Here is a 14,796-nt window from a genome sequence, read left to right as displayed (position 1 = left end):
ACCTGAGCAGAAGCCAGACGCTTAACCAACTGAGTCACCCGGGCACCCCAAGAGCTAATTCTATAAATAAAAATAATAAGGTCTATTAAGTATTAGCAGTGGACTAACAATAGTACATTTCCATGCACAGTGTAGATGTGCTTGCCTCATTGCCTGGTTGCCATGAAAAATGTCAAGAGGGCGTGCTATCTAAAACCACATCTCTCAAAATTTTAAGTACAATCATGTGTACTGGAGATTGTATGGTGATTTTAAAATACCAAAAAGGAAATTGATCTACAAAGAAACTAAGAACTATTTATTCTATTTTTCATCCATGATACATTTTCCCTCCTCTTGGCTTATCACCTAAAATACTAAACACTCTACTTGTAAAAAAAGAAAAACAAAAACAACAAAAAAAGCACAAGAATCTTTCAAAACATTTGGAGAAGATTGAAATAAAGTACTATTTTCATACAACTTTAAGCTGGAGAGGAAAGCCAGGAAGTAGCTAATTTTCAATATTTAAGAACTGTCAACATTTATTTCAATGGAAAGCACATCTCTGAGGTTAGCGAATGATGAGGTTTGACAAATATGTATCACTCTGTCTGAGGATTATGGGATAGGAGGAAGAAAGCCTGAAAAGACAGTAGTAGGTGTGTATAAATTTTCTACATGTATATCTATATATGCAAATGGAGTTTCTAGAAAGTAAGAATGCCAGATTTGAAAATGAGTAAAATCAGCATAGCTACAGCAAATAGCTAATTTTTAATTCTTGAGTGTCAGAATACTGAGATGCTTTTTGACCTATTCAACTGGGCATCTTTCACTTTGATCTTCAATTTCATGTTAATTAAATCAGTGTGTGCAATTGAGTATCTTTTAAACCCCATGGAGATTGGAGGTAAAATGCACCTTTCTGAAAACAAAGTAAAAAACAGAGCAAAGTCACACAAAACACTGAAAAGATTTCTGACAAGTTGATTCCACCTCTATAACTTCAAATGGCTTACAAATGAGGTCACTTTTAATTTTAAGGGGGGAGAAAAGTGCCTTGCGTTTGTATGTATGTTTACTCTAAAACATGAACAAAGCTCTATAGCTTATGCAAGGTTTCCATGGCAGAAACTAGGCATGAATTCAAGTCTCTTGAGTCCCAGGTCTAGGGGAGCTATGTTTTTGGACGGGGAGCCTGCAGTAGCAGGATGTAGTCCACAAGCCAGGGAAGTGGACAAGATTCAGGGCTAAGTAGAATCATGGTACTGTGGTCTGTGGAGCAGCTGCCACCTACCCCTGAATCCAATGCTCTCAACAATGGCGACTTTTGCTTTCTACTCCACAATGACCAGAATACCAAAAGCTACTATTTATTGAGCTCTTTCAAACTGTGCCAAATATCTTGCACACATTATCTCACCACCTTCGCAATGCCCCTAGGAGGAAAGTTTTACAACAATTAAACCATTTAATCCTTTTTTTAAAAAAAGATTTTATTTATTTATATGAGAGAGAGAGCACGCAAGAGAGAAGAGAAGAAGCAGAAGCAGGATCCGCACTGAGCGTGGAGCCTAAGGCAGGGCTGGATCCTAGAATTGTGACCTGAGCCAAAGGCAGATAGATGCTTAACCACTTAACCAACTGAGCCACCCAGGTGTCCCAACCATTTCATCTTCTTCTTTTTTTTAAAAAGATTTATTTATTTATTTATTTATTTATTTTTTATTTATTTATTATAGACGTAGAGAGAGAGAGAGAGAGAGAGAGAGAGGCAGAGACACAGGCAGAGGGAGAAGCAGGCTCCATGCCGGGAGCCCGACGTGGGACTCGATCCAGGGTCTCCAGGATCGCACCCTGGGCCAAAGGCAGGCGCTAAACCACTGAGCCACCCAGGGATCCCCCAGTATTTCATCTTCTAAAAAATTCTGGGAGGCAGGTACTTTTCTTATTCTCATTTTACAAATGAGGAAAGTAAGGCACAACAAAATCCAGCAATTTGCTTAAGGTAACATGGCAAGAAAGTAGCAGAGATGGCTCAGAGCCACTGTTCTTGGCCACCATGTCAGGTCAGCAGCGTTCAAATGTGGAATGGTACAGCCTTAAATCTCTGTGACCAGACTAAAATACAAAGTAGAGACTGTCTTGGTGATGCAAGAGTGGGGATTTAGGAGAGAGGCCAAGGACAAGATGCGCTTGCTTGGAAAAAGTCGTGTAACTTGGCTTTGTTTCTGGTACATGGAAGCAAATGGAAAATGGCGACAGAATGAGACACCCACCAGAGAGTGAGCTGAACATTAAATGTGATGTAGGAGCAAAATCTCTTGTCTAAGAGAGCTGGTGCAGGTGTCATGGACAGAAGTGAGAGAATAATCTGGAGCTGAAGTGATTTTTAAGATCTTGAGTCATGACTGAGAGGTGGAAAAAGCCCCGGGGACATCTTTAGCAGAAGCGAATTGTCTGTATTTCCCATTCTCTTTCTTGGAATTTGGGTACGTCAGACAGCCAAGCCCGAAGCCAGCTCACAACATTCACTATGTTCTTCATGAAATTGCCTTTCAATGGCCTTAAAGTCCCTACGTGTGAATGTAGAATACGTACTGTCTGCATGTAATATTTGTAAGATCGGTTTCTCAAGAAGTGTTCTGTGAATTCCACCCACTATCAAATAGTAGGAAAAGCAATTTGATGAATGATGGAATCACTACTGTCAAATTCCACACTTGAGTTTTAAGAGGAATTAGATCTGGTGTATTAAAGAATTCAAGTCATTTAGGGGCAACTGCTCCTGTATGGTCAGTGTCACACAGCTGCCTTCAGCCTCCTGAGACTATTTCCCAGCTGTAATATTGAAGTGGAGACCCTCCCTTGTGTTTGTGAATCCATATGATTCTAACCAGGGCTCCTACCACTCCCTAAGTCCTGGTCCATCCAGGGAAAAAAGTAAAGAGAACACCAGGTGAGCATACATATTTACATAAGCTACAAGGTTGTACAAACAAACTCTTAACTGGTGAAAGGGCATTTTACACATGGCTCTTCTTTCTAACCATTTCTTTTGACAACTTTTTCTTTATTTTGTTGATTCAAGTGCAATGAACACAGTGTCACATTAGTTTCAGGTACACATTTTAATGATTCAACAATTCCATACATTACTCCATGCTCATTGAGATAAGTATGTTCTTAGTCCCTTTTACCAATTTTATCCATCCCTCCACCCACTCTCCCTGTGGTAACCACCAGTTTGTTCTTTATATTTCAGAATCTGTTTTTTGGGGGGTCCCTGGGTGGCTCAGCAGTTTGGCGCCTGCCTTCGGCCCAGGGTGTGATCCTGGAGTCCTGGGATCAAGTCCCACGTCGGGCTCCCTGCATGGAGCCTGCTTCTCCCTCTGCCTGTGTCTCTGCTTCCCTCTCTCTGTGTCTCTCATGAATAAATAAATAAAATCTTTAAAAAAAAAAGAATCTGTGTCTTTTTTTCTTTGTTTTGTTTCTTAAATTTCACAAGTCAAATCATATGGTATTTGTCTTTCTCTGACTCGTTTCATTTAGCATTATACCCTTTGGTTCCATCCATGTTGTTGCAAATGGCAAGATTTTATTCTTTTTATGACTGAGTAATATTCCATTATATACATATTTGTTATTTCTTATCCTTTTAGGGTCTAGCCATTCTGACAGGTATAAGGTGATATCTCATTGTGGCTTTGGTTTGCATTTTCCTGATGATTAGTGATGTGGAGCACCTCTTCCTTTACCTGTTAGACATCTGTATGTCATTTTTGGGAAAATGTCTATTCATGTCCTCTGCTCATTTTTAAATGGATTATTTGCTGTTGAATTGTAGAAGTTCTTTACATAGTTTGGGTGTTAACCCCTTATCAGATACATCAGGTACAAATGTTTCTCCCACTCACTAGATTGTCTTTTGTTTTGCTGCTGGCCTCCTTTGCTGTGCAAAAGCTTTTTATTTTGGTGTAGTGATTTCTTACCATCTTTAATGGGCTTTTTACACATCTGAAATCTTTTCCATATTGTTTAAAAGTGCTCTCATTCTCTTTATTGCTTTCCACCAGTGTTTTTCCCCTTGTATAACACACCAAGGTTTTTCTTAATTCCTATAACCTTTTTTATCACTAAGTGAATAGGTTCTAAAATAACATATATAGGTTTTAAAATAATGAATGTAAATTTTTCCTACTGTTTATAACTGGCCAATTAGCTAAGAATTTGATTATTTCCATCATGGAGTTAAAATGGAATCTCTTTTGAAATGCACTTTATGAATATATTTTTCTTTCACTTCCATGGGTTCCATCTTACATAATGATAAGTTGCAATGCTTTTTAGGTCACACATGCTTTTCTCCTTACAGAGATTAGTGACAAATGAACTCAACTATTGGCTAGAAATTGAATTTCAGTAAAGGAGGAAAAAAATGCTTATTATTTAGCCAGTCAACAAAAGTATGTTTTGTGTTCTCATCAGATGTTTTTTTAAATGTAGTGTTAACTTGAAAACAAATAAGTAATCTAAAGTAGGGGACAGAAAATGCTAAACATTAAAAGCCAGACCTCCTTCTTGAGAACATTGTTTAATGATAGTTACTAGTCTATTTTTGACTTCTTATAAAGCCTTGGAACACCAGGAAGATAAAGGAAACTGAGTTACTGCCAAAACTCCACTACAAATAATTGACTTGACTACATTTCAATAAAACTGAAGGTCATTGGCTATTTCTCTTTTTTTAGATTTATTTATTTGAGAGATAAAACAGAGAGTGCCTGAGTAGGGGAAGGGGTTAAGGGAGAGGGACAAGCTGACCCTGCTGAATGAGAAGCCCCATGTGGGGCCACTGGAGGGAGGGTGGTCACCCAAGGTAGGCCTACCTATGCCGCCTGACCAGAGCCAACATGGGCTCCCCATGTGACTTGATCCCAGGACCCTAAGATCATGACCTGAGCTAAAGTCAGGCACTTAACCAACTAAGCCACCCAGTTGCCCCTGTTTTTCTATTTTATTTGTTCCTAGTTTTCAAATACTGAATAGTTGGTATTGACTTTTAGCTTGTCATTTTCTCTATGCTAGAGCCAAGAACAATTCACAGGTATTATTTATTTAGCTAACTTCATCCGTAAAGCTGCCAAAGAGGATCCAGGATGGAACAGATATAGGGTTGCAAGTCCATAAAAAGAATAAAATTAAATGTCGTACAGAAATGACCTTATGTGTTTTCACAGCCTCTATATAAGTAGATAAAATTAGTCCTCATTTTGTAGATAAGGAAAATGAAGGAATAAGGAAACAAGTATATTCAACATTTATTAAGCATCTAAAACAGGAGAGGCACAGTGCTGAATTTTGGAATATACATGTAATTAAGTTGAAGTGTATACCCTCCAAGCAGTCATAATCTAGTGGACATGGCTGGCTGAAAAACACAATCATAAACAGAATACAATGAAAGAACAGAGGATGGGATGACTTCTAGTGGCTGTAAGGTTTTGAAAGGATTCTGTGGAGCTGGAATCTGAGCAAAGATTTAATGGGTAGAGTGTTCTACAGACAAAGATGGTGGGATAGCAGACATAAGAGCAAAGGCGTAGAAAGGTACAACTCGTCGATTTGTTAGTTATTGCATGAATCTGAGGGCAGGGCAGGGGTAGACAGGAGATGACATGTTTAGAGGGTCTGTAGATGTCCTTAATGCCAACTCTGGTAGCAATGTGGTGTAAAGTAGGGTGGCAGGGAGATAATTAGGAGACAATTGCAATGGTTCAGGAAAGAGGTAATAAGGCTTCAACTGAGAAGTAGGAGTGACAGCAGGTAGTGATGGCAGAAGTAAAATCTATATAATTTGGCAACTGAGTAGGCATGGACCATGAAGGAGGACGTCTTGGTGGCTCAGCAGTTGGGCATCTGCCTTCAGGTTAGGGTGTGATCCCGGAGAGCGGAGATCGAGTCCCACATTGGGCTCCCTGCATGGAGCCTGCTTCTGCCTCTGCCTGTGTCTCTGCCTCTCTCTCTCTCTGTGTCTCTCATGAATAAATAAAATCTTAAAAAAAAAAAAAAAGAACCAGTGAACATATTACATTTGAGCTACCTTTGGCCAGAGAAGGGAATTTCTATTGGGAAGGGAGAAAGTGGGACTAGAGATCAGGACAGATATGGATTTAGACATCAACCACAGGCACATAGTGGCTGAATCCGTATGAGTGGAAGAAATCACCAAAGAATAGTGTACAAAGAGAAGAAAAAAGACAACAAGAAAAGCCTTAAAATGCAGGGAACACCAGCGTTTTAAGAAAGTGTAGAGAGGGGGAGTGAAGGAAGAGTCATTGGTGTCACATGAACGGTCTTGTCTGAGACAAAGCAGATGATGCAAGGTGATAAAAATCAAGGAAGAAGAGTTTCCAGAAATAGAGCTGAATGATGCTGAAGGGATCAGTAGGCGACTTCCTGTGGTCACAGAGATCACATCCGCACCCAGAGATCACCTACCTACTGAACTATCTCACACACACACACACACACACAAAATGGTTTTTTTTTTTCAAGAGGAAACCTTACTCTTCATTTTACCAATAATTAATGTGGGACTCAGTAATCAAAATCAATTGCAAGTTCCAATTTCCTTTATTTTCTTTGCAACTCCTTCTACTCTTCTTACGTTGAACTTTTAAGAGAAGTCTTACTAATTAAGTACGTGTCCTTTTTTAAAAAAAAATTTATTTACTTATTCATGAGATACACAGAAAGAGAGAGAGGCAGAGACACAGGCAGAGGGAGAAGCAGGCTCCATGCAGGGAGCCCGACGTGGGACTTGATCCCAGGTCTCCAGGGTCACGCCCTGGGCCGAGGCAGGCGCTAAACCGCTGAGCCACCCAGGGATGTGTACGTGTCCTCTTTAATCCTTGTGGATGCGGCTACATGCAGGGATTCCTGAGTCAGAGAGGATGGCTGGACATCTAACCCAGCAGGGTGACGAAGACTTGCTACCTAACCTCTTCAGCCTCGGTTTCCTCATTTGCAAAACGGGAACGGCGGTCCTTAACTTCTTAAGAGTCGAGAAGCGTGCATGAGATGAACGCAAGTAAAACTCTCAGCACATTGCGTCAAAGGTCAAAGGCATTTTTGCCGTTACCGTTTTTTTTGCAATCTCCCCGAGGGTAGAAAACTATCCCAACGCTAGTCCCTAAGGCGTGTGGCACGGAGCTGGGGACGTGCGAGCCCTCGGAGAAGCGTCGGGGCGGGAAGAGGGACGCACAGCTGTTGACAGGCTCCCCGGGACGCTGCAGCTGACAGCCCGGGAGGAAGGACCGGCTGCAAGGCGCCGCCGCGGGAAGCGGGATCCCAGGCACCGCCCCGGCCCCTCGGAGGACCACACGTCCCAGGGTGCAGCGCGCCCCCCCCCCCCCCGGGTGGAAATTCAGCCCGGCGGGGTCGGCTTGCCCGCCGGGGCGGAGGGGGGGCGGGTAGCAGCGCACGCTGGGACTTGTAGTCTTCGGGTCGCAAGCTCGCGGGTCGGAGGAGGGCCGAAGCCGGAGGCCCCGCCCCAGTCCCGCCTTTTGTCCACGTCTCCCTTCTCCCCGCCAATGCCCTCTCCTTCCCCCGGAGCCTGCTCCTCTCCCGTCACGTCCCCATTGGTCTGGAGCCTCCGGGCCTCGGGCCCTACCCGGAAGTAGCGTTGGGGGAGGCGGTTTCCTAGACTACGACACCGGAAAGCTGGGGGAGGTGCTCCGGGCCGCCGAGGGCGGAGGGCGGTGGCAGCGCTGGCGCTGGGGACCGAGGGCTCGGTGGTTTCGGGAAGCAGATCGGCGACGGCTGCCGCTCGCGTAGCTCCGCATCCCGCCCTCGGCACGGCTCGCAGCCCCCTTGCCACCGGCGTCCGGCGATGTGTCCCCCCGGCCGGGCGTAGCCGCTGCGCGTGCGCGCAACCGCGGGGCCATGAGCGAAGCCGGCGGCGGCCGGGGCTGTGGGTCCTCGGTCCCCCAGCGAGCGCCATGGAGCCTGGTGGCGGCGGCGGCCGCGCTCTGCCTGGTGGCGGCCACGTCCGTGTGGACGGCGGGGGCCGCGCCCATGAGTAGGGAGGAGAGACAGAAGCTTGGGTAAGGGTGCCGGGCGGCCGGGCGGCCGGGCGGCCGGGGTGGGTGTCCTCAGGAGGCGGACGGCGGGCGAGGTGCCTGTCAGCGCGACCCGGGCGCGCGGCGGCTCCCGTGCCCCGGCGATTGGACCCTGGCGGGGGGGGGCGGGGGGCCGGGGCCGGGGCCGCGGGGCCACCTCGAGGGGCCGCGGGGATGTCCCTGGGCCGCCGGCGACGTGTGCCTGCTGCCGGGGGCCGTCCGCCGCGGGTCCGCGCAGCTGCCGCGTCAGTGGCCCGCCAGGGGGGCTCCGGCCCGTGCGGCTCCGTGCCGGGGTCCCGCGCCCGCCTTCAGCCGGAGACTCGGCCCGGGTTCTCGCACAGGCGAGCTCCCCGCCGGGCAGGCGTCGCCGAGATCTCGCCGCAGTTGAGGAAATGCGCTTTACACCTGTTACGGGAAAAGGGGGCGTTCGTTGGAATTGGAACTTTACACATTTGCCGGGTCTCTGCGGTGCTTTCTCTGCACCGCAGGTTCTGCCAGAGCGGTAGTTAAAGGTATTATTCAGACGCCTCAGCGGAGCGCACCTGCTTACTCCAAGCAGGTTTCTCGCTTTCGGAAGTGGTCATGAAATTACCAGTTATATATGTTTACAGCGCTGAAGCGGGAGTTCCGTATCCCTGATACACGCTGGGGTCCCACAAACCAGAAAATAAGCCCAAGACGTAGTAAGAAAATGAGCAAAGAGCGTGAAGAGTTAATTCGCACAAGAGGAAATGCAAATGGTCAATAAACATGAAAAGTTACCCAACCTCTTAAGTGTAAGGGATGTAGATTAAAACAATGAGATCGCTGTTTTTTTTTTTTTTTTTTTGCCATCAGATGAGTAAATACAGGGGTGCCTGGCTAGTTCAGTAGAGCCTGTGGCTCTTGGTCTCCAGGTTGTAATTTTGAGCCGCATGTTGGGTGTAGAAATAACTTAGAAAAATTAAATCTTAAAAAAAAAAAAAAAAAAGATTAGTAAGTACAAAACAGAGTACTGACTAGTTGAACTGTGAGAAGAGACTTGGTGGGAGTGTAAATTGCTGCCACTTACAGTATCCCCTAAAATTTAAATTGTATGTACTCTTTGATTCATTAACCCCGTCTCAGGGAACCAATCCTACAGAAATAAAAGCGCTATTGATGTAGAGATAGATGTACAAAGATGTACGTTTTGAAAGAATGGAACTGTTCTTTGGAGCATCTGTATTATGGAATAACATTCAAACATTAGGGAGGATGTAGATAACTGGAAGGACATCCAGGATATATTTCTAAGACAAAAAAAAAAAAATTCGAGTTGTAGAATAGTATGTATAGTGCCATCCCATGTTCTTTTAAAAGCAGAAAAGAAATTGTCTAAGCTTAGAAAAACATGGAAAGATGATTACCCCCTGGGGTTAAGATGGAAGTGAGATGGGACCATCAGGTTTTGTTTTATGTACTTACTTATTGTTTAAATCACTGCAAGAGTATTGTGTTTTTCAAATAAGGTAACAATAAAAGATGCCTGATGGAAAAAAATCAGCTACCAAAGCAAAATTATCAGTAAACTCTTAAGTATCTTACAGTTTTCTTTCTTTATGAATTTAATGTGTCCTTGATAACTGTTTTAATGACTGCCCTGCTCTGTGCCAGACACTTTACATATGTTACCTCTGTAATCCTCCCTGTTAATGAGATGGAAGTGATCCCCATTGTGCAGGTGGAGAAATTGAGACTCAAGGTCAACTTGTTCAAACTCAGAGCTAGTAAATGGTGGTACCAGTATTCAAAACCTAGGTCTGTATGGACTGCCGAGCAGAAGTTCTCTCCACTGTGTTGCACTTCTTAAAACTCGAAAGAGAAGCTTCAAGTCTGTAAAGGAAAGAAAGTATGGTGACTACCACTCCCCTTTCTTTTTTTTTTAATTAGACATTTTTATTTGAAGAAAAGTCATTCGTCATTTTTGACCAAAATTAATTTTTAACTGGAAAAGTTCAACCAAAGTGTCTTGAAATTTCAGCTCAAATTTTGAGAGGAAGAGTCTGGAACTATAAACCACAAACACACAATTGTTTTACTGCTTTCCCCTTTGGAAATTTTCAGGAAACTGAACTTTGATTCATTAGGTTTACCTGTACATTTTTTTAAAAAGCCCAAATAATGATTTATGATAAAATGCCTAAAATACCTCATCCCCTTTTCCTATTCCCTCCCCGCCCCCCCATACCAAACAGATGATAAAGACTGGAATTATCACAAGTTGTAAGCAGTTACTCAATTGCTTGCAGTTTGTAGTTTATGGAATTTTTTACTTGTTCATATGTAGACTTACCCTTCCTGGAATACATTGTGTTTTGCTTTTGTGGCTTAAATGTTACAGCAGTTGTTAATGTTATCTTTTCATTAAAAAAAAGAAGTATAAAAAAAAAAGGAAGTATAAAGCAATCCAATTTCTGTAGCACATTGACAGGCAATGTGGTTTTAGAAAAAGCTGACTTACAAAAATTATTTTTAATCAAAAAGGCAATTTTTGAACTATGGATCTGAGTTCCAATACATTTTTTTAAAATATTTTATTTATTTATTTATTTATGACAGACACAGAGAGACAGAGAGAGAGAGAGGCAGAGACACAGGCAGAGGGAGAAGCAGGCTCCATGCAGGGAGCCCGATGTGGGACTCAATTCCAGGTCTCCAGGATCATAACCCGGGCTGAAGGCGGCGCCAAACCTCTGGGCCATTGGGGCTGCCCCCAATACATTTTTATTCACTTGTTGAATAGCTATAAAACCATCAAAAAGACATTTTTTTTTTCTGTTTAATAGAGTAAGGTGCCATTCTGTATTTAAATACTACTTTGTGAGGACTTACATGTTTAAGTAGGAGAGAGAGTACTCAACTGGATATTAACTATCTCCACTTTGAAGTATGTGTTGTGAAATTTGATGATCATGTGATACAAAAATGTAAGGATTGGAAAGTCATGTGTCCTCATATGCAATTGTGATTTATTCTTAATCCTGAAAATTGAATGCTTACAAAATTTGGGTTAACAAGTTAAAGCTTTTGTTGTCTGTAACGCACATATCTAGGCACTGCCATTACCAGCTTAAGGAATTTCTATTTCTTGGCAATAATCTTGTATTGATTACATATCCGTGAAAGGAAAAGAATAATTTCCATATTTCATTTGTTGATAATGGTTTAAAAGAAAATTTAAACATTGTTTTTGATTGTTCATTAGCTAATTTGAGAGATCTTTATCATCTGCAATATAATACATATGTAGAAAAATTCTTTAAGATACTCCATAGTTTTCTGAGATAACCTGTCCATTTTCTATCATATATGCACACACATAAGAATTAAGGTTTTTAGCATAACGATAAATCTCTTTTTTTAAAGATTGAGTTTTAAAATGATTATTCATAAAAATAAAATAAAATGATTATTCATAAAAAGTTTGTCAAGATTTCATTTCTTCAGTTTATAAGTTTGAATGTACTTGATTTTGCTGGTCTTTATAGCCAGGGTCTGGAAATTAGTTCTTTTTCCGTTTGGTAGCTTTATTATTACCGGTATTTCATCATCTATGATTACAGTTTTTAAAATGACAATTGCAGTATGACAGGAAGTAAAATAAAATTATACCAACCATTTTCTCTAACACTTTCTTCAATTCTTGCTATTAGTGACCAGAACTTTGGGAACAATAGTAAGTGTTAATAGAAGACTATTGAACTATTTTTCCCTTGCTAATTATTCAGATATTTGGTTTTGTCTAACCATAACATTAACTTTGTAGTTTTTTGTGTAGTCCTCAAACCCCCAAACTTGAGAGTGTTTAACTGAAAGACCAATTTGTTGGTCCAGAAAGTACAGATTTTGACTTGGAAAGTCTGGTGTGGGGATCAGAAATCTCCATTTTAAACAGTCATCTTGGGTATTTTAAGAAACAGAGATAGGCAAAACACACAAATCTCTTTTTGAGGTTATTTTCCTCATTTTAGAGATGAGTATTATTTATTTGACTTTTGATGTTTTTTTAAAGGAGAAAAGAGTACATCATACATCATAAAATTTTATCTTTTGAAAGTGTGAGCAAATATATATCAATAGATATGTATTAAACTAGGCATTAGTGATTTTATTTAAAATAAAAGGTAGAAGCTTTCCTTACATACCCACCCTTCTATAGAATATATATATATATATATATATATATAGTGTAAGCAATAAACAATAACAGTAATTATTACTTCTTTTGGGAGTCTCCAGGTATAGTCTTCCTTTTAAGACAGATATGTTAAATAATTTTGTTAAAAGGTAATTATTTTTCAGCATACGATTTCCTTCTCTCTGCATGGTGTGCATCATTTGTCAGTTTTCTTGGGCAGCATAAGGTGAATTTTACATAAATTGCTAGGAAGAGTAAAAATTTGGCCCAGCTCTATATGATTCATGAAAGCTTGTCTACTAACACTTGTGTATTTCTTGACTCTGTTTATGTCTTTTTCTAACTAATTTTTTCTTTTTTTTAATTGCTATAAGTTTATGAAGGAGCATTAACTTTTTTAGAAAAACAATAAATAGAATGTACTTAACTTTTTTCCATTTCTGCTCTTTTAAAATTAGGAATCAAGTACTGGAAATGTTTGATCATGCTTATGGTAACTATATGGTAAGTAGAAGACTTATCTTCACATACCCTTTATGTGAGTGGATTATTACATAAGCACAGTCAGCTGCAGATTCTGAAACCTGAATTAATAGCACTTTTTTTTTAAAGGAAGTTTTTGAGAAAACAGTACAAGTGTAAACAGAGAGTTCCTTGTAATTGATTCTTAGAGGAGTTTATTGGATAGCTGAGAAATTGAATTAGATTATGAAACTTTGTATTTAAGTAGTTTCCTTTGATGCTATCAGCAATGTGAGTGGCTTTTATGGCTAGATATAATGGATGTACATGAATAAGATGTTGTCTCCAGCCTTCGGGGAAATTATTCTCTTAATTAAAAAAACTGTTTACAATATTGTTTTATATATTCTATGAAGAAAACCGTTCCTTCAAAGAGACAAAATATGACCTAGTTTCTGTCCAAGTTATGTCCTCATAGTGGGCTTTGATTTGAATATATTCTGCTTTCTAGATACACAATCTGTATTGTTTTAAAATGTCTTGGTGTTCACTTGGAATGAAATAGCAGCTTCGGTTTTGCAACATGAAAAAGTTATGGGGGGAAAAAACGTTAGGGAGATCTCTTGCTCATCAGCAAACATACTTAATGCTGCTGAACTTAAAAATGGTAAATTTCTATTACATGTTTTTTTACCAGTTAGAAATTTTGTCCCCCCATAGTACAGGGAGCCACTTGGGGGATGCTAAGGCTGGGAAGTTGTAGCTGCCTCCGATTTCTCTCTGCCTCATGCCCCTTAATAAAATGATCTTAGACTCCAGGAAAGAAATGTTTAGTTTCTGAAAAGATGAACTGGCAGGCAAATTTTAGAGTTCAAAGAAAATTTTCTGTTTAAATTTATGTACTTTTGAAAAGAGTAATCAAATTATTCTGAGAATTCTTATGAATTTTAAAATGTTTTTACATTTTTTACATTTTAAAATATGTCAGATTTTCTTTTATGATGAAAGCCTGTAAAATATAGTTGGAAAATTGTGTCAGAGAACCTACTTTGATTCTGCTTTAAGTATATTTCAACTGGTTCTGTGAATCCATTTTTCATTATATATTACACAAATATCTTCATATATTAACATCATTATAAACATCTAAGTACATACACACTTTGTATTTTGTATTTTTTTAAAGATTTTTAGTATATGTGCTGCTGAAGGGAGCACTGTTTTTTTTTAAGATTTTTAAAAAATTTATTTATTTGACACAGAACAGAGCAAATGAGAGAGAACACCAGTCAGGAGGGAGGGGTAAAGGGAGAGGGAGAAGTAGACTCCCCTCTGAGCAGGGAGCCCAACAATGTGGGACTCCATCCCAGGATCCAGAGATCGTGACCTGAGCTGTAGGCAGACACTTAACCTGCTGAGCCACCCAGGTGTCCCACGTTTTTGTATTGTTTAAACATGTTTTATATTTAATAATTTTTGTTTTTTATATTTTGTATTTCTATGAATCTCTATTGAGTTCTTAAATGTTTTTAGAAAATAATGGTAATGAAGTTTGGGGTGTTTTGAAAACAGTTTTAAATTCATTTTTTTATTGAAAACAGTTTTAATTCATATTGAAGACAGTTTTAAATTCATTTCTAAGGACCTTGACCATTCCCTTACTAGTTCTTTGAAAATTATTTATCTCTATTTAGTTAATTCCATTTGGGCCAAGCATAATTGAGCAAATCTAGGCTAATAATTTTGAGGTGGCCAAGTAGATCTATTCTATACCCTCAAGCCTTAGTCATCTCGTAAATACACACTTTTGTTTCCAAAGTTGAATAAAAGGGTATATAACTGGATCAGTTCAGTATATTTCACTGTGAATACGATCCTCTCTTGTAAAGCACAGTATCTTTAATATCTTGTCTCTTTTTTGGTAAACAGTGGAGAGTTCTATCAATACACTTTTTCCTATTATGCACTTAGTAAATGGATTTATGACAGAGCAGGTGCTGAGAAAAATTCTCAGAGGACTTCCTAGTCCGGTTCCTATTTATTGGACCCTAATTGGGAAACTTTTTTCAT

At 40.5% G+C, this 14,796-nt stretch overlaps 1 protein-coding gene across 7 annotated transcripts in view; it reads left to right on the top strand.

Moving 5' to 3' along the window:
• Nucleotides 1–7,699: 7,699 nt before the first annotated feature.
• Nucleotides 7,700–14,796, top strand: part of EDEM3 (ER degradation enhancing alpha-mannosidase like protein 3) — a 72,651-nt gene continuing 65,554 nt past the window's right edge. For 2 of the 7 annotated variants that reach the window (XM_049112158.1, XM_025430077.3), the window contains exons 1-2: nt 7,701–8,090; nt 12,723–12,768. In XM_049112158.1, coding sequence (XP_048968115.1) covers nt 7,930–8,090; nt 12,723–12,768 — 207 coding nt within the window. In that variant the 5' untranslated portion in view covers nt 7,701–7,929. Of the gene's footprint in view, nt 8,091–12,722; nt 12,769–14,796 lie in introns of all 7 variants that reach the window. The other 5 variants (XM_025430079.3, XM_049112159.1, XM_025430081.3 and 2 more) reach the window with 3 other exon arrangements.

Source organism: Canis lupus, chromosome 7 (genome assembly GCF_003254725.2).
Source record: "Canis lupus dingo isolate Sandy chromosome 7, ASM325472v2, whole genome shotgun sequence".
NCBI classification, from domain to species: domain Eukaryota; kingdom Metazoa; phylum Chordata; class Mammalia; order Carnivora; family Canidae; genus Canis; species Canis lupus.
This window is presented reverse-complemented; position numbering and strand designations above follow the sequence as displayed.